The 19,902-nt window shown below is 40.0% G+C and overlaps 1 protein-coding gene across 5 annotated transcripts in view; it reads left to right on the top strand.

Moving 5' to 3' along the window:
- DAB1 (DAB adaptor protein 1) overlaps window positions 1–19,902 on the top strand; it is a 128,294-nt gene that overhangs the window by 58,196 nt on the left and 50,196 nt on the right. For all 5 annotated transcript variants that reach the window (XM_085231315.1, XM_085231316.1, XM_085231318.1 and 2 more), the window contains one exon: window positions 18,937–19,076. In XM_085231315.1, coding sequence (XP_085087441.1) covers window positions 18,937–19,076 — 140 coding nt within the window. The remainder of the gene's footprint in view (window positions 1–18,936; window positions 19,077–19,902) is intronic.

The following is a 19,902-nucleotide window of genomic DNA, read 5'->3' as shown; positions in this document are numbered from 1 at the left end:
TTGTGCACACACAAAGCATATACTAATACTTTATGTGCATAATCAGCCCAACTTCCTGTATGCTGCCTAATATAAAGTGTGTGTTTTCCTTTTTACTATGGTTTATGTTTATAGCACGCACTGCATTGTTTTATGCGTGCAATGTGCTTATTGAATGTGTGCTTTAGTCAGAGGGATTTTATATTCCATTCTTAGCATCGTTAGTGCTGTTTTCCTAACCAATTTTCATCAGGCTGTAGTTCAGTTTAATTCACTTCGTTATTTTGCAAAGCAGTTCCTATCTGTTGGACTTTCCTTCTGTTTCTTTTAAAAACACCAGTATCCCAAAACAGTGAGAACCTCAGTATTTTTAGCTTTGTTTCTCTTTTTTTTCTGACATGCTGGGAGCATCATTGTGTTAACATGCAGATGTAATATAACATGCCCCCATCCCTGGAGGCATTCAGGGCCAGGCTGGATGTGGCTCTGGGCAGCCTGGTCTGGTGGTTGGCGACCCTGCACATAACAGGGGGGTTGAAACTAAATGATCATTGTGGTCCTTTTCAACCCAGGCCATTCTATGATTATGTGATCATAGGATTTCTGTAAGGCAGCCAATCAGTTAAAGCCAACTACTGATAGCTTTACGAGTCAATTAGCACCTCAATTAATCAGTAGTCAAATTAATACTGAAGTAGGCATATGAGGACCTCATCCTTTGTTTGCATTTAGTGAAGGTGCTTTTGCATTGTGTTAATTTGCATTGTGTGCAGAGTGAGTGTAATTTTCAGTTCTCTTATTTTTAGACCTTTCTAAAATTCAGGATCAAGGATCTTAGGGAAAGTGGTTTGCTTCAGGTCATCTAAAGAATATAGAAAGTTCAGTCAAGTGCTAGGATTTATTCTAATTAGCACTGATTAACTTTATGTTCTATCTGTTCACTTACGAGGTAGGCATTTCTTTCACTTTTTTGGTTTATTTTCATATATATGCAGCTTAGGACTTTTGATGTAAATAAATGTGACTGCATGACTAGAGCAGAAAAAATAACTTTAGCCTAATCAAGCCTAAATTGTCTGCATTAATAAGACCTGCAATAATTAAGATATTTTGCAAAAGTGATAAGCTATTCACATTCAATCCATTGCATCCTTAGATTTTCACTACATAAGCTTTTCTTTCAAAGGCTGAAAGAAATGTCGGAAAGAAATATTTACGCTAGTGGTGAGCTCTGATATATATGAGAACAAATAATTGGAACTTCAAGACATGATATTTTGGGAAAAAGAACAGATAATTACTATTTATTTGTTGTCCCCTCAGCTGCAGCATGTCAAGAAAAAAGTAGCTAATATAAATTATGCTTCCTTTAGTGCTGATTACTGTGGGAACGCTTCATCAGAAGTAGTTTTCACTGCTGCAAAACCATTCATCCAAATGCTCTTGGTGATCAAATGAAATGAGATGAGAGCCAGAAGGTGTGTGCTGGTCCTGGCCATACAGCCAGAGAAGGCAAGTCCTCAGCTGACCCAATATGTTACCCAGAACCCATTGTGGTGTTACTTTGGAGTATACTGAAGTGTATTTGGACTATACTGAAAGCTTAGGACCATATCTCTCAATAATACTGCTCCTGTCTCTGTTCTGGTTTTTAGGAGTATTCTTGATGGTGTTTTAGCACTTGTACTGTATATATGTGCTATACCATCACGTCTTCCTTTGGTTCTTGGGGTAGGGCACAATTAGGGTAAGTCTGAGTTTATCCTGTTTATTGAAAGCAAGCTGGGTGGGTTAGGTTGGTTGTCTGTTGGAATATAGACTTTTATTAAAATTTATGGAAAAATAAACAGGTAAATTCTTCTTGAAATCAAGATGGATTAAATTACAATCAGAAAGATATCTCCGCTCTCATAAGCCCATCACGATCTAGCTATCATCTCCAGCCTTTCCAGGACGGTTTATTGGCTCAACCTGTTTCCCACATTATTACTCTAGACAAAGATCTTCGTGGAGGGAAGGAAAAGAGTTCCTTCTTTCTTTTAAATTTTGTTGCCACCGAAAAGATGAGATGATTATGATGATTGTGCTACTGCCCTTTTATAAAGTGATTACAGGAGTAGGAGGTAAGAAAACCACCAGGATCATTAGTTCTTTAAATTTTTTATTGTATTCTTTATAGCTACTTATAAGAAAAAGCACTGAATATCTTAGCTATTATGTTTCAAAAATCAGTAGTTTTTGTGGCGAGTTTTATGTCACTGATAATATAATTTAAAAAATAAAAAACCCTTGACCACTTCATATAATTAGAAGCTTTTTATTTACTCGTTTGCAGAATGCCCACTAACACCCGACTGTCTGCCCACACCTATCCCTTTTTCAAGGCAAAATGTCTTTACTACTGTAAGCAGATAAATTAATCATAACTGGGTTGTTCTACAGAAGACACTCCTTGGGATAAGGAAGGTCTGATTTTTTTTTTTTTAATTTTTTAATTTTTTTTTTTTTCAAATGAGGGAACTTAAATTACTTAGGGGACTACTTAGCTTCCACTGCAATTAGATTAATGTAGGAGGAATCTTGATTTATTTCCAGAGATGAGTATATGTTTCTAGGTCAGTGACTCTATTTAGAACAAAAGATCGTAAGGTTTTCTAAAATAAATCAAGCGTAGTGTTAGGTGTGTTACTTCCCACTTGAATTGTGGTTTAGTTTTCATCTGATTATCTTTTGCCCTTTTCTTGAGAAGTGGCTTGAGACTATAGGTGTTAAAGTTCAGAAGTAATAAATGGATTAGGAAAGAGAGGGAATGGTAATAAAATGATCTTTGTTTGCTTTATCAGTGGGCTGATGCCAATCACTCAGAACCAGTACTGTAAGCCAGGAAGGGGAAGACACTTGAAAGTTTATTTCTGCAAAAATAAGTGGGCAAGTGAGGTATGTAAGAGTAAATGAGGGCTGGGTTTGGAGAGAGCAGAATGAGGCTGCTTTTCATAGGGTGTGTGATTTGGACTGTAGCTTTGGGTCAGGTGCTCAAAGTTCAGAAAGCAGTTGGGCAAAGTCAATTAATTGTGTGTGTGTGTGTGTGTGTGTGTGTGTGTGTGTGTGTGTGTGTATCAGAGGCTGCCCTCTCTGGATTTCAGGGATTGTGTCACTGCTGTCCTGGTCAGGATGGACCACGTGGGCCACCTAGGAATTAACTTCTTGGAAAGAAAATGATACTCCAAAGTCCAGGTTCATCCCACCAAACTTAAGGGACTTTAAGCTGATGCGTTCTACAGAGGATCTTGATTGCCTTAGCATCCCTCTCAGAAAGTGCATCTCCAAAGCTTAACTTGGGTTTTGGCTGATACTTGGGGATCTTGACATAGGGATGGAGGTTCTGCTTGAGGAGAGTGCTCTGCCACTAATACAGTTCAACAAACTGTGATTATTAATAGGGATGTGCAACATGCTCTGAAGAGAAACGGATGCTTTAAACTGATTGGAAGGTGAATTTAGGGAAGCTGAAGATCACAAATTTCAGACCATGACACCTTCTGTATGAATAAAGCAGAAATTTCTGGATTTGTCCCCTTTTAACAACTTGGAGACTGTGCCATAGAGGATGCCATTTCCATCGAAAGAAACAAGATTGAATGTGCAGTACGTTGCACTGTGTGCGCTGCTGGTTTGTTAATGCGTCTGTTGACATGCTTCAAAATAGAATCATTACAATTTTACCTTTAGGAGAAGTCAAAAATCGAAGAATTACTTGAACATTTTTTTGAATATACGGGATGCAGTGCGAGGCTGAAAATTAAGTAATGTTTCTTGTTGAAAAATATCCCCCTGGTGAACTGCTAAATGTAAATTTTGAGGGAGTTGTATGTCTCTTTGCTAGTTAAAAAAGAATTTTCTTTCCCAGTAGATGCTCAGTGTATGAACTTTCTTCCTGACACCTAATCCACACAGGGGGATTTATGGTAAATGTTGGGTTAAAAAGCAACCCCACCCAATAAAAGCACCCCAACCATTCCTCCCCTGAAAATCCTTTGCTTAGTCCTTCAACACCAACTGTGAATCTTTCTGTTCCCTACCTGCTGCCACTTAAAACCACTTCTGAGTGCAGTTTCAAGGATTGATGACCAAGCTAATTATACCAAACAGAATGTGAATTTACAGCCCAATGGGTAATTATTTTGTATGGGCCATGTATTGTACTCTAGATGTAAACAGTCACTGGCAATTGTCATCCACAATAAAATGGAGAGTATTCTAAGGAATGTTCTGTGTTGCAGCTCAGAAGCAGAGAGCTCTCTGTTGTGATTCAGCTTCCCAAGTTGTTTTTTTTTTATAAGGTGACCTGTTATGTATAAACATAGTTTATCCTCACTGATAATAATGCATATGGAATTGTCATCTGAATACTAATCTTGAAATATAGTTTGGGCTGCTTTTGTATTCATGATAGATTTTATGAACCTTTTTCATTGCTGGTGATGTCAGCAGAATCTTTCTATTGAATTATGGATTAGACATTTAATCAAGGTCTGCACACCATTACACAAGTCTCTTCTCTGTTTTCTTCTGAAAAAATGAGATTTGAAAAAAAAAAAAAAAAGATTCACAATGGAATTGAGTGAACTCCTGATGAATAAAATTCAACTTTGCATCTCGTATCTCTGTCTAACAACAAGCAGACAGAAACCAAGGGATGCATGTCCAATGATCTTTTCTACTGAAAGCCAATGGTACTTTCAATGTCAGGAAGGAAAGAAGGCAAAACTCAGAATCATTTCTGTCAACTCTGATGCAGTATTTTGGAGTTTTTCATGCAGGTGTTAGTTTTAAAGCATATGCTTGTCCTGGTATTTCTTTTCTCAGCATCTTGAATCACAGTTGAGAAGCGACTGCATGGCCAGCTTAGGACCACCAGGCTCTGTGGTTCAGTAATTACATCTGTTTTTCTTTCAAATTGTTTTTGTCCAACTGCCTTTTAAAACCATTTCTGTGAGTTGCTAGGATACATTTCTATAAATGGAAACTGTTTACACAGTCTCAACATGATGAATCTTTGTATTTCACTTATTTCTTGCCAAGGCTTCATTGTAAGGCACTGCTGAAGTTTACCAAGCTCTAGAAATTGTCATATAATCCCGTTTCTTTGTTTGTTATAATCAGAGAAATACACAGCTGATTAAATGAGTCTTGTTTTGTCTACTGTTATTAACTCTTTTGAGCTCTGTGGTGCCATTATTCTCCAGTATTCTTCAGTCAGCTCAATCCTGACTAAGTCACTTTGCCAGCCAATGAACAAATCTTACTGCACAAAGTAAAACTGACAAGTCGACCTTTTCTCCACTTGTGCATTTACGCACTGTGTTTTAAAAATGAAACTCATGGTATTTTAGGCTGCTTACGAGCTTGGGAAGATATTGGTAGCCATCAGTTCTTGGATTTTGTGAAAAGAAATGTGTTTTACTGGCTCACGTGTAGAATCCTTGGAATGTGCTGCAGTGCTGATCTTCTGGTACTATAGAGCATGTGTGTCCAACCCACTCGTTTTATGGTTTTGTTGCCCTCATTTTTTTATGTTTTAATGAAAAATATCAATGAAAATAAAGTTTTGTTACTTACACACTTTTTGTCATATATTTTATATGTGGTCCAAGACGATTCCTATTTTCTCAGCGCAGCCAAAGGGTTGGACACCCATGCTCTAGAATTTGCCTTTGAATTCCAAGTGGGTTCGTGTTTCCCACGTCAGCACAGTTGGACCTTAGTTGAAAGGTGGAGCAGTTGGATTCTCCTGGGATATTCTATTCAGGTGGCCATTGCCTAATTTTTGAGATTTGTGAAAAGATAAAATCTGATCACTTAAAACCAAGTCAAACTCAAAAAATATGGTTCTAAGGATCAAGCTTTTCTTATCTTACCCCATCTGCTGTAACTCCTTGTGCTATGCTAATGTTAGGTTTCCTAAAATATGAAGGATTTCTTTTATATACCAGTAATTTTTAACCATAAAATCTGTATGGTAGAAATATTTTTTCGACATCTGAATTCCTATTTTGATCTGACATTTCTGGCTCAGTTTTGATGTTTTTAATGTCAAATAGATTTTATTTTTGTTGTATCGTGTAGGAGAGTGACTGAAGAAAAGCACTGGCATTTAAATTTTAAAAGAATTTTTCTTAAATGGTAATTCTGAGATTAGTTTTATTTGTGACTGTTGTGATTCTTTCAAGCCAGTCCAATAGGCAGTTAGGTAATTGCTGTGGGTAGAATCAACGATCAGATTACATTGAACGCTTGCAGACTACCAAAAAGGTCTAAGGGAAAGCTATTAAGATGAAACAAAATATAGCATTTAAATCGTTGATGAGAAGCAGCCTCACAAAGGGAACGCAGATCGTGGTTTGATTACCCCTGCAGAAGGACATTTTGAAAATTAATATTAGGACATTGATAATTGAAAGCATTTAATAAGAATGAATGCCCTCCTTTTATCTATGATTAGAAAGATCTTTGACAAAACATAGCTGTGTGTGTATGTGGCACCTCAAGCAAATATGGGAAGTAATGTGCTCAGGTCTTTGTATAGCTCCTGAAAGTGTCAGAGAAGTAAACTTTCAAGGGCAGTGTACAGCTTCTTAATGATTCACAGTGGCCAAAACCTTGCATTTAATAGCTGCGTGGTTGATGAATTACAGAGTTCCATCATCTAATAATTGTTTCACATGCAACATTTCTATCTTTCTATCATGGTTGTTTAAAGGCAACCTGAAGGTTTGTTAATATTCAAAGGTGAAAGAGGATCAAAAGGGCATGTATATCTTTCTCAATTGGCCAGGGACAAATTCTTAACTGCAGAGAGTTAAAGCCATTCCTTCCTGGAGAGTTTTTTCCTGCAATAGACCTGAAAGCCTCAAATCTGCTGTTTGTTCCTGTCTTTATATGACCAAATGGTCACAGGTGGCCATGGGTGGGTAATGGACTTTTCCATCTCTGCGTTACTGCAGGAGTCTTATCTGCAGCTTTTCATCCCAGGTTGGTGTCATTCCAAATCTAACTGGAACTAGAGTTTCCTTGAGAAACCAGACCAAAAAGAGGAAATAGAAACACTTCTGTTAATGCCTCGTATGTTACAAAGAAAATATATGATCTGTGAATCTGGATTACCGGAGTGTTTGAAGCTGTGGTAACCCAGTTGTTAGCAACCATAATTTAGATGTAACTTTTTTTTTCAAACGTAAGTATGACTTATTTGGAGTATGTTGAATTAGAAAACTCATGAATAAATATTCTGACATAATCAGAATTATATGGCTAGAAATTGACCTACTTTGCATGACAGATGCTTGAGAATCCCCTAGCTAATAGCACACTAACCTGGCATAGCAATGCCTTATCTTATAATTCACTAAGCTTCATACAGACATTAAACTATTTGACACTTTTTTATTTTTCATGGAGATTAGACATGGTCAATTTTGTTTGTAAATGAATAACTGATAGGCAAGTTGTTGAGAAGGCGTTGGGTTGCAGTCCAAAAGAGGACTCGTGCATCACTCAATCTGTGCTTTTAGCATGGCCTCACAAAATGCAGCCTGGACAGTTTTATGGTGCCAGTGATCAAACAACTGGAGTCTCACAACGAGCAGACAGAAGATGCTCCTCTGAAGATAATCAGAACTGCACAAGAAATAATACTAATGTTTTAGAAGTCTGGCGATATTTTAATGATGTAAATAGATTCTATTTTTCTCCCCGAGGCTGTTCTTAATGCCTACGTTGATTTCAGCAGGCTGATTTTATCTGCGTGTCCTTAAAGTTAATAGGACAAGAATTTTGCACAGGTTAAGTTAATATAAAACTCCTTCTTTGGAGTTTATATGGATTTTTATTTTTTCAATCATCTTCCTTTATTTTAAAATACCAGTGCAGGCGATGAAGTCGTTTAGGTTCACTTTGCATAGAATATAGTTTTCAGGCTCCATAAATTTTTGTTGTTCAGTTCTAGTACAATAAATGGTAGTGCATTTATTGCTTTTTCTTTTTAATGGGAGAAAGGTAACTATCTGGGCCCCATTTCCGTGAAGAAAACCTTCTCCTCTTTTGTATAATTCATGCAATGAAGAAATCAATCAAATCAATCAAAATCAACATCATTAGCTCCTCTTCTCTCTTCTCAGTTGTTTTCTCCACTTTGAAGGAGCTTCTGTAGACAAAATCAACTTTGTTCATGCTTCTTTTCCCACAGCCTTCAGAGGACTGTGACTTTGCTTTCCCATAATGAACTTTTATTACCACAGAGGTAGTAGAAATACTAATTATAATTTTGGCAAATATATTCTCTGTCAGGCCTTCAGTGAGGACAAACTGAGGTACAAGTCCTGCTCTCTAGCTTGGTTTATTCCAACAACATAAAACTTCCTATAAGAAGGTCAAACTGCGCCTTTGACACACAGACATCTCTCAGCAAGATAAGATGTGGCCATCTTTTAGGTCACCTGTCGGCAGATAGAGCCTTGGGAGCACTAAGGAGGCAGCAGCAAAGCAGAGAACCTTAGCAGAGAAGCTTAGCTTTGGAATGATGGTGGTTTCCCGCTCTTGTGTAGATACTGTAGATACTGATTTTTAGGAGCAGCACATTTGTTAAACTGTGTGACTTTGTAGAAATTCTGGTAGCACAAAGCAGTTGAATTTGGCCTTTTGCCTGTTTCCACTTGCACACCACCAAGACTTTTTGGATTCAACCATCATGGCCGAGGTTGGCAGGAACCTCACGCCCTCACAACCCAACCTGCTCTTGAAAAATGACCGCAGCTTTTCTAAGTTGAATGATTTCCTTTCCTGTTACTTGAAGTGGGTTTTGTTGTTACTGGGGGTTGTTGTTGTATTTTTATCACTTTTCTGCTAATTCTTTAATTCTTAATTTCCTGAGCAACAACCTCAAATCTAGATGGTTGTTTCCTGAGCAGTGTGGTTCCAGAAACAAAAGCTCTCCTGGTGTGTTGATCCTCCATGGCACCATGCACGTGAGAGGCACAAACCCCAGTACCTTACCTCTGGAATCTGTTCTGGCACAGGGGTGTTTCACTTCTTATTAACTTTTTGCCATAGGGTGATTGCCTGCAGTAGTCTTTTCATTTCTGCCTCCTGCTGCCACTTTGACAATAGGAACAGCAGCAGGAGGCAAAAATGAAAGGACCAGATTGAAAGAAGCACTTTGCCACTGTTGTAATTTTGAAATTGATGGTGTTTTTTAGCCCAAAGTCTCAGGAATAAAGCTGCTTTTCTCTTTGCCTCCTATTGTTTTTCCAACAGGGAGAGACATTCTCTGATGTTGCAGAGGCAGTGGGAAGCCAAAATGAAAATAATTTTCTCCCTGAAACGTTGGATTGCATAAAAGTGAACAATTTCAAGAGGGAAATAGCATTATGTTTTCTTGTTGACTGCCATGTGGTGAATACTGGTATTTCCGTTTGCCCATGGAAAATAAATAGCAGCTGCTTTTCTTACTGAATTAATGTCATCATAGAATATTTCCTGTAAATCTACTGACTGTGCATTTTTAACATGTCATTTTTATGCTTTCCCTTTTTCTGCACTAGAGAAGGCTTTGTAATGTGGGTATCTAATTTCCCCCAGAGGCCATGTGCAGTCTCTAATGGCATGGCCTTGGACTCAGCTTTTTCAGCCAGAGTTATTGGTCTACACAGTGCAGAACTGTACATTATACCCATACCGTTGGGATGACCAATAAACCCAGACATAATCGTCAGTATTACTTTATGCCATAGCAAGTAAAGTGCAGAGTAGTCCTGTAGATTGACACTGATGTCACAGCATGGAACAGGTTGCCCAGAGGGGTGGTGAAAGCCCCATCCTTGGAGACTTTCAGGGACAGGCTGGACCAGGCTCTGAGCAACCTGATTGAGCTGTATACTGAGGGGTGTCGGACTATATAGCATTTAAAGATCCCTTTCTACTCAAAAGATTCTGTGATTATATGGCACGCAATGTGGTTTTTCTGCTGGAGTCTTTGCTCGGTGGGATGGAGACCTAAGTGTTGTTTGGGTGACAGAAAGTAGATGATGGACCATTGAATATCAGTCAACAGTGTGCTCAAGTGGCCTAGAAGGTCAACAACATTCTTGCTTGTGTCAGAAACAGAGTGGCTAGCAGGAGTAAGGAAGGACTTCTCCTCTTCTTGGCACTGAGGAGCTGTGCCTTGAACACTGTGTTCAGTTTTGGGCCTCTGATTCCAAGGAAGTCATTGAGGAGCTGGAGCCTGCCCAAAGAAGGGCAGCGATGCTGGTGAAGGATCTGGAGAACAAGTCTTGGGTAGAGCAGCTGAGTGTACTGGGATGTTTTAGACTAGAGTAGAGGAAATCCAGGGGAGATTTTACAGTTCTCTACAACTACCTGTTGTTGGATGTAGTGCGGTGGGGATTGGTTTCTTCTGTGAAGCAACGGGTGATAGGATGAGAGGGCAAGTAATGCCAGGGGAGGTTTAGATTGGATATTAGGGAACAGTTCCTTTATGAAAGGGGTGTGAAGCATTGGAACAGGCTGCCCAGGAAAGTAGCTGAGTTACCATCCTTGGAGGTGTTTAAAAGACATGTAGATGCGGTGCTTGGTTTCATGTTTTAGTGGAGGAGCTAAGTTTAAGGTTGGACTTGATGACCTTATGCCTCTTCCAACCTAAATGATTCTATGATTCTGTGGGATGGGTTGAGCTTCCTCTAGCAGACCATGGAGGAGAGGCCCTTGTGCTGCCTCTGAGACTGATGTTCCCAGGGAAGCACCGAAAGCTCTGCTTTTGGTGACACATCGTTTGCAAAGGTGAGCCAGGTCAGTCAGGGGACAGGAGCAGGGACTCTCTGCAGAGCAATCTGCAGATATTCAGCCCTCTACATTGACCTATTTCTGTGGGTGCACATAGTGCTCATGCATCACGAGACCACGCTGTGGACAAGAGGCTGAAGTGTAGATCAGTGACTTTAGTTGTTTGGGCTCCTGCTCTTTTCTTTAGTGACTTTAATGTATGTGATTGAATAAATTGGTCTCTTATTGAATATGTGAGAAATTTGGGAGGGCTAATCAGAGCGTAACCTTTTCTTAGCTTGCTTTTTTTACAGTCTTGGAGAATTAACATTTATCTTAGGGCAGCACAAGTATTTGGCCTTTGTAGGAAGCGAACTGATTCTCCATGCTTTTTCTCTCGTCATACATAACAAAAACAAAATTCTTGGATAGACTCGTCAACAGAATGCATTAGTATGCTTTGAAGTGTAAATTGTGAATATATGTGTCTCGATGTGACTTTGGGGCACTGGGTGTAAGTGCGTGCATGTCTGTGTCCTGGATTTGTTACAGTCTAATTAAAATTGTTCCTGCAAATCACATTCTTAAAATCAGATACAGGTAGATCCTTAACAGGGACTTGGGTTTTTTTGGTTCCGGTAGGGTTAAAGAGAGTCAGGTGAATTCAGCAGCTCCGCAAATCTTGCTGCCTCTTCACACACACACACAAATGTTCATTTAGAGGCTGATCTTTAAAAGGTCTTTTTTTTTTTTTTTTTTTTTTTACTGGCTTTGCCTACATTTCAGCTGTCACAGGGAAGTTTGGAAGAAGAGGCAATTGAAATTCACATTACACTTCTACTACCAGTTCAGATTTGGTTGGGAAATGACACATGGTTTCTCAGCACCTGTTGAAATGGCCTCTCCTTGCTACTCTGAAGTTCCTTTATGGGAATGTTTGGCAGCAGCTTCTGTCTGCTGGCTGCTTTGGTTGGCCATATTAATGCAGCCGTGATGTGTCCCTTTCTTTTCAAAGCATCTGGGCTTTTACTACACACCTGTAAAACTGTTGCTTGTTAACGCTAATTAAAAATTACTGTAAAACCGATCACAGCAATGCAGAGATGGAGCAAATATTTTCAGTCACCTTTAATCAAAGTTGTTTGTCCCAGAAAGATGCAATTCCATACTGAGATGGTTAAGGGATGAACTGGTTGATGACCCTGTGTTCCCAAGGGCTACATTTACTTGACGTTTTGATGTCTACTTGATTTAAACATTTGCCTGAGCTTGAAATACTCTGTGAACAAAGTTGGTGAGCTGCGTTCTGTATTTTAAGAAAGAAAAGCCACAGAAAACTCTCTTCTCCCATCCCCTCCAGTTGTGCTACAATCCTAATTTTTATTTTGATTACTTAAGCAGAAAATGGACCACCAACTTTTCTTTGCTTCACTTTTGTCCATTCCCTAGAGCTCGCTGAGCAAGGCTACTACCTGAAAATGAAGTTTTATTGCAGTGTCGTATTTCAGTTTATAGCAGGGGTTTCAGCTGCTTCTGCAGCCTGTGGAAAGGCACCTTACAAAATGGCTTTTGGAGATTTATGAAGACTTGCACAGCATGGAGGCTGAAAGGAAGTTTAATTACATTCAGCTTTTGGTCATTTCTGTGTCTGACGATGTGTCCATACACTGTCATCTCAAAGACCATCTAAGAAAATAAAATTGATCAGTGAGCCTTCTGGCTAAATCTAAAACGAGTGCTTTGTCATCTGCCCATGGAGCGTGTGTGCTCAGTCACTGTCAGCTCCAGCGTGCTCGCCCCAACCTTTCTAGCACTGAGATTTGTCCAAAAGTTTAATCAAACGTTATTTTATTCCGAGGCCTTCTCTGTAAATAATTGAATTCTTCTCTTGACATATTCACATGTAATTCCTTGCACTATAAAGAAATAATTTAATCTATTCCACTCAACCATTTTGCTTTAGAGACAGTAAAATGTCCATCTTGTTTTGTACTAGCTCGTGTAGATACAGCACGTTAAGATAAAAACTTGGCAGGCACAGTTGCTGTCACCTTGTGAATGACATCTCAGCTCATAAAGCTCTGATCAGAGACGGCAAATACTATGGAAACACCTTATTTATTTATATAGTAAATTTGGTTCTGCGAGTGGGGCTGTGTAGGTGTCTTTGAGTACTGTAATTCACAGGCTAATGGTGCCAGGAGCCATAAAGTCTCTCAGTTGGAGGTTACAGTGAATAGCAGTGCTGAACAATTGGGAAATACTGCTGAGATGATAGTCTGAGTGATGATTGAGTTTTCCTGGAGAGCCCTTATCTGTGCTTAAAATTGTAGGCAATGTTTTTAAATTTAACCGTAATAGGAGTTCATTGAGCCTGTAGAGTGGTTTCCATTTCACCTCTTTAAATGGTTTGTCATTTTCCCAAAAAATATTCTCTGTGTTTGCACTTGAGACAAATGTTAGCGTTGCTGTTGAAATTGGGCATTTTACCTTTTTCTGAGTGGAAGCACCAGCAGAACAGCAGGGAGGTTTCCCTCTCCATGCCCAGTGAGGAGGCTCGTGGGTCCCACCAGCACTGCCGGACAGGGCAGCTCACAGGAGGAGGTGGGATTTTGGACAGAAGGAGGCTTAAAACCTAGCTTGATGAGGCCTTATGTTCTTATACCTTGCAACATCACTTTCTTAATGAAATACTTCCCAAGACGGTTCCGAAGTTGTCCATTCAACATAAAACTAGAATCATAGAATCTTCAAGGTTGGAAAAGGCCTTCAAGATCCACAAGCCCAATTGATCCCACCGTGCCCTCTGACCACATCCCTCAGTGCCACATCCCCACAGTTCTGAAACATTTCCAGGGATGGTGACCACACACTCCCTGGGAAGCATCACTGCTCTTTTGGAAAACAAGTACTGCATTCAAGGCACTGCAGACCTTTAACAGTATCGCTCTGGAGTGGTGAAAGGACAAGTTTCCCTCCATCACATTCAACTTGCATTGCAACCAAGAGTTTTCTACAGGATTCTACATAGAAAAGAGATGCTTAAGTGAAATTTACAAGTGGGAAGAGGATTTGGGCGTGTATTTTTTTAGTTTAAACGTCCGATGTAGAATTGCTGCTGTTACATTGCGAAGAAACACCTTGTGTTCCCAAGGTGCTGCGATCTCACCATCAAGTCCCAGTTTCTTTTTGAGTGCTGTGCATTGGAACTGTGGTTCAGTGCAACCATTGAGAATAATGTGCCATCAAGGAGAGGGACCTGTCTGAGCTGCTCATGGCTCTTTTGTGAACTGCTTCTCAGTGACTGCTGTACTGAAAGGTACTTATAATTATGTGTGAATATTTTCTCTTTAACACCTACTTATGCACTTTTTTTTTTTTCTCTTCCTGGGGAAATCTGTAGTTGATTAAAATTACCATGAATTTTCTTTGGTAATTGCTACCAAATGAAGCTGCGTACAGTGTGCGTACGCATATGTGCAAATACAAAGAAGTATGGATAAATATATACGTGGAAATAGGGGCACAGCTAATGGGAAACATCTCACTAAGCAATTAATTCACGGCTCTCCAGCCTGTGCCATGTCTTGGAGGTCACTCTGCACTGCAGTGTTTTGTGTTCTCCTCTGCACCGGTGCTATAAAAATGCTAATTGTCCCCGTGAAGATGTAGGCTGTTTATAAGCACGGGTGTGATTGTTTTGCAGCCCTGTGAGATCTAAGGCGGTGTTATTTCAGGTTTATAATTTGAATGTGTGATGAATACAACTTTGACAGTTTATTAGTTAGAAAAGGAAAAAGAATAACAGACACTGGTGTGTCGTTCTTCAGCGAATTGATTGCCAGGAGCATGTTATTGACTTTGGTGATAATATCATTATATATTTTACGGTCATAAAATCAAGAAATTCAGATTATACCCTGAGGGCTTCACACATTTAAATAAAGGATATAGCCATTTCCAGGGCTATTGGTTTAGATTGCTGGATGCTGTGAAGAATACGTAGTATGTTAGAAGAGAATGCAGGAAAAGCAACAGTGCACTTATTGTTGCGATGCCCTGGTTTATTTTCTTTTTTGCTTGTGATATTCCCTTACTTACAAGTCCCCTGGATTGCTCAACGTGTTGGCATATTACTGCACTGCTGGCTCAATGCTCTGTGGGGCTGAGAGCTGTTACAGCCTGGTCCTGGACTTGTATTGAGGTGAAGGTGAGTCATCTTCAGGCACTCTGCCCAGGCTGCTCAGAGCTGGACTTTCTGCCTCATTTTCCTCTCGGATTACATAAGAGGGCTAGTTTACAGTCACATCTTGGGATTGAGTGTACTTGAGGTACTTAGGTTGAGTACTTTGGGTTTGGGGTTCAAGTCTGTCTATAGCTTGGTGAAGGCATCTTAAGGCATCTTACCTTGGATGAAAACGAATATATTTAAAACCTCATTTATTACTTTTACAGTAGATTTATTGAGATCGATAAAGTACCCTAAACCTGTTGCAATGGGAAACCTCTCTGCTTCAGCTGCCAACACAGGACCACATTGCATCACAGCACTCTGGGGATTTGTGGCGATTTAGGATTGCACAAATCCAAGTGCAAAGCTGCAACCCTGCAACAAAGGCCATGTTTGCCACTTAGCAGGGAGTGGCTGCGGCTGGAATGCGTGTGGCTTCAAGGGGAGCAGTGACATATAGAGGAGTAGATACAATAATCTCCATATGCCGCAAACAAAACATTTATTTGCCTATGACAACAGTGGCATGCTTACTAATTAAAAGTCACTACCTTTCTAAATTGAGTTTGTGTGACATTGGTGTTAGTGTTCTTTTTGCTTTTGCATTCATTTCTCCGTGCGGGGCCTGAGCATCAATTCTGGTTTCCTTCTGGATGGTAAGATGCTTGTGTTTGGTTGCAAACAAGTGCCTGGGATGTTTGGTTCATGAAAAGTAATTTGTGAAGGAGTTCAAGAGCAGATCATTGGACAATAACCATTGGTCTTGAAGGTAACGAAGTGTAATCCATTTTAGGATGGGCTAATCTGTTGGTCATCTGATGAAGATCCCTTCCTGTACAGGGGATGGTGGGCAACTGAGATACACATGAACTTCTCACCCGCTGTGGCTTCAATAAGTCCGGGGTCTGCGTAGTCAAAAAAAAAAAAAAAAAGCACCCTAAAATGGAAACCTAAGGAAATACACGTTTATAGAAATAAGTACCTGTCATTAAACACGTGTTCTAATTTTGCTCTAAACTGTTGTCTAGTAATGAATGGTGGAAAGCTTTCCGGTGCAAACTGCAGCACCAGGATTTGGAAAGCCAGTGTGAACGTGGATGGAGGAGATGTGGCCATACAGCGAGGAGAGAGACGAGTTGCAGATGGCTGGTTCGTAGCAGAGGGCAGTGCGTATGTGCATCTCTAGGCTTTACATGGGACATATGCTCAAGGGTTTTTATGGCTGAATTTGTAGTCTCTAGTAATTTGCAGTTTCCACCACAGTTTAAAATATCGACATCGTTTTCAGGTTGATGATTTTTCCAGTCATTTATCCCCAAACCACTCTATCCTACTTAATCTGGGTCATAATTAACGCGAGGCTTGTGCGTAGGCAAACACAGCCATACGTTGCGTTTGAATGGGCTATTAATGTCATAGATTTACTTTCATTCTGAAAAATAGATCATAGGTTGGAATAAGTATAAATGTTCAAATAACTGGGTGAATGCACGCTCGTTATCATGACTCAGGAAGCACTCTGCAATGCTTACGTGCACAGAGTCACAGCGATATTACTATTAGCTAACAGCTGCCTTCTGCTATAATGAAGACGTAAGGCTGAAAATTGTTGGCAAGAAAGCTGCTGGAATTGAATTTTATTTACTGCGAATCAACAGGATATCTTTGCAAATGTAGGAGACATACAGGAAAAGTCCACTGTGATCGTTGTAGTTTGTCGTGTCTCCAGATGTTCTCCCTCCTGCCCAACATCGGGGGCTGAAAGAGGAAAGGGTTTTTTCATCAATTCTGGCTGGCAGTGCCAACATCTGCCTTGGCGTTCCCCCGAGGCGAGCTGTTAACGTTACTTCAAGTTTCAGATTTATCATTTGTGCCTCATTTGTGGCGTTTTGTTTCTTAATTTTATTTAGTTATTTATTCTTTAAAAACCATGTGAGAGCATGAAGTTTCAACCTGCTGTTTATTTCCTTCTGAGGGAGCAGGAGTGAGAATAAATCAAAGGAGACAGTCGGGTGGCCCCTGAACTAGCACAGCATCCCTTCTCAGCTGCCTTATTTTTAGGAATTATAAATAAGGCATTAAGACATTGCTCTGGGCAGATCCTTGTCATTGAATGAAATGGTATTTGTGTGCTCAAACATACTCAAAGACCTCAACATGCTTGAAATAGCATGTTTAACAAACATTTAGCCCTTTCTTAGTTCACAGCATGGACTGTGCTGTGTGCTGGGTGAAAGAGAGACGAATGAAGCTCTTCATTTGGAAGTATTCTTTCTTGGTCGTGTATGCTATCTATATTTTCCTATGGTGAGAATATGGTAGAATTTCAGTTCCATAGTTTTGAGCCAAGTTTGTTCATCCTCTTTGGTGTGTGTGTAAAGCTAGCAAAGATTTTTGACCTGCTGGCAAAGATTTTTTAAACAGAAATGCAAAACAAAAGAGCTTTTTCCTCCTAACTTTGTCCTACTTATCAAAAACTATTTGTGCCAAAGCAGATTTTTGTTGTTGTTGTTGTTGTTCCTTTGAGTAGTATTTTTTGTGTGCTTCAATCTGACTGTCCAATTAGGAATAAGTTTGAAGAACGTTTAGGACCCAAAATTCTCAAATGCAGTTGTCTAGAACTAGCTTCTTGTTCCTCTTTTACAATACCTAGAAGTACAAGGTGAGCTCTGTGGCTGGAGCTCCTAGCTGCTGGAAGTATACATTCATGCAACATTGGTCTGTGTTTGGACCAAGTATTTGGCCTCCTTGAATCCCTGGAGGCATTCAAGGCCAGGCTGGGTGTGGCTCTGGGCAGCCTGGTCTGCTGGTTGGTGACCCTGCACATAGCAGGGGGTTGAAACGAGATGATCATTGTGGTCCTTTTGAACCCAGGCCATTCTATGATTCAGGTATTTTGCTGGAATCCATTGGGGGCCAAAAATGTCCAATTCTTCAGGATATCCCAGTTCTGCATGCTTGTTTGTGCTGCGGGTATTTGGCTTTAGCTGCTTGCTTGCTTGCAATTATTTGCAGCTCGCTGCTGCTTTTTGTTTCAGATTCTAGCAACAAAATCCAAAGACAGCAGACAAAAACATCTTTAATCACGTTTAGGAAGACTGATTACACAAAATAAATCCCTCTGCAGACACTTGCTGGGGGTGAGGAACCAAAGCTTGATAAGTGCTCTTATTCCTACAGTCAAACTGCCTTTCATGCGTCGCTGTAGTGCCGTGGTTTTGTACTCATCTGGTCTGCGCATAGTAGTTTATGTACGCTGACCCTATCAGCGCTGTCCTTTATTAACCTGTGATTGCTTTTTTATTAAGAAACATCTCATGCCATTTTTTAGCTTCTCAGGTTGAGCGTATGAGAGCGTGCGCTGCTAGTGATGGCCCTTTTTATGTGTCTACCAACAGAAAGAATAGAACAAGGAGCTGGTATTTATTGTGTGGGTTTTAGAGCGGCAGTATTCTTTAAGGAAATAACATTGTTTGTTTTTTTATTATTGAAATGATAATAGCCTGAGTATTGCTGATACGGTTAGATAAGTTATAATGAGGGAATAGCAGCATGTTTCTGTTAGAGTTTTGTCTGCAAAATGAAGAATTCTCAAGTGTGTTGGGATTAAAACAACCCGGGAAGATCAGAAGTGTTCAGATTTGTCAGGTCTGATTCGGGCTTATCTCTTATTTCCGTAAACCTAATTTGTGTGCAAATTTTGTGCAAGAGATTTTGTATGGCAACAATTCCACTGTGAATTCGTGTGAGGCAGTAAGGTCAAAAGGTTTTATTGAACTTGTACATTTCTTCTAATTTTATTCAAATGTTCCCACATTGAGGTAGGAGCTGGATCTGATTTACTACTTAATTGGGAGTTTTTATTCATTTATTTGCCTGCAAATGTCACTGTTTCCCTTATGTCTTTTCAGGTCAGGATCGCAGTGAAGCCACTTTAATAAAGAGGTTTAAAGGTGACGGTGTCCGATACAAAGCAAAGCTGATTGGGATCGATGAGGTTTCAGCCGCACGGGGAGACAAGTTATGCCAGGACTCCATGATGAAGCTCAAGGTGCAGTGCAACCTTCAATGTTTAATGTTTGGGAGGCATGGGGAGAGCATTTCAGCTTGAACTTTTGCTCATTCTCCATTCGTGACACCGAGTCACGCTCTGGTTAATTATGTATTGAAATCAGTCAATTTTACATGAACTCCTTGGCTGGTACTGCTTATCCCAGTTTAATTTTAATACATTGTCTCAAAGTTCAGTAGTTATTCATGATTGACACCGCTGCAATTTGTCCGCAAATTGCAAACAACACAGCTGCAAATTGAGTGGTTTTATTATGCAAAAGGAGAGGTGAAAGAATATAAGGAATAATAATACTATCAAATTGTTGTGTATGACATTGTTAATGAACTCCAGCCTTCCCTTTAACAATTACCTTCTGCTGGGGTGGGCAGGAAGAGGGGAATAATGGTTTGGGCTGTAAGGTACAGATATGGAACAGCGGGGTTAAGGAGTTACAAAATAAGGAGGTTGGGCCCTGAGAGGACAGGGAATGGGTTCCAGTCCTGTGGAGCAGGCAAGTGTAGTTGGCTGCTCATGAATAAGCAGCAAAGGGTGGCATGCATCTTACACTGCAACAATCTGAAAGAGAGATGTGGTCAGTAATTTAGAAATCAAGAATTAAGTGGTTCAAAAAGATGCACTACAAACTTAACTTTGGCTGCCACAGTATTTCTATCTTTCTGATGGCTTACTGGATATTTCACAACATTCCATAGTTCCTAGTAGCAATCAGGGAGACTTAGCACTGTCCTGCTGGGCGAGCCTTTGTATTTCTTTCCTCCGTGGAATATTATTTCCACACCTCCAAGATGCCAGAGACCTGTTT

This window comes from Meleagris gallopavo, chromosome 10, assembly GCF_905368555.1.
Source record: "Meleagris gallopavo chromosome 10, MGAL_WU_HG_1.1, whole genome shotgun sequence".
In the NCBI taxonomy this organism is placed as follows: Eukaryota; Metazoa; Chordata; class Aves; order Galliformes; family Phasianidae; genus Meleagris; species Meleagris gallopavo.
Note: the sequence above shows the minus strand (reverse complement) of the source record. Positions and strands in the feature narration are given on the sequence as shown.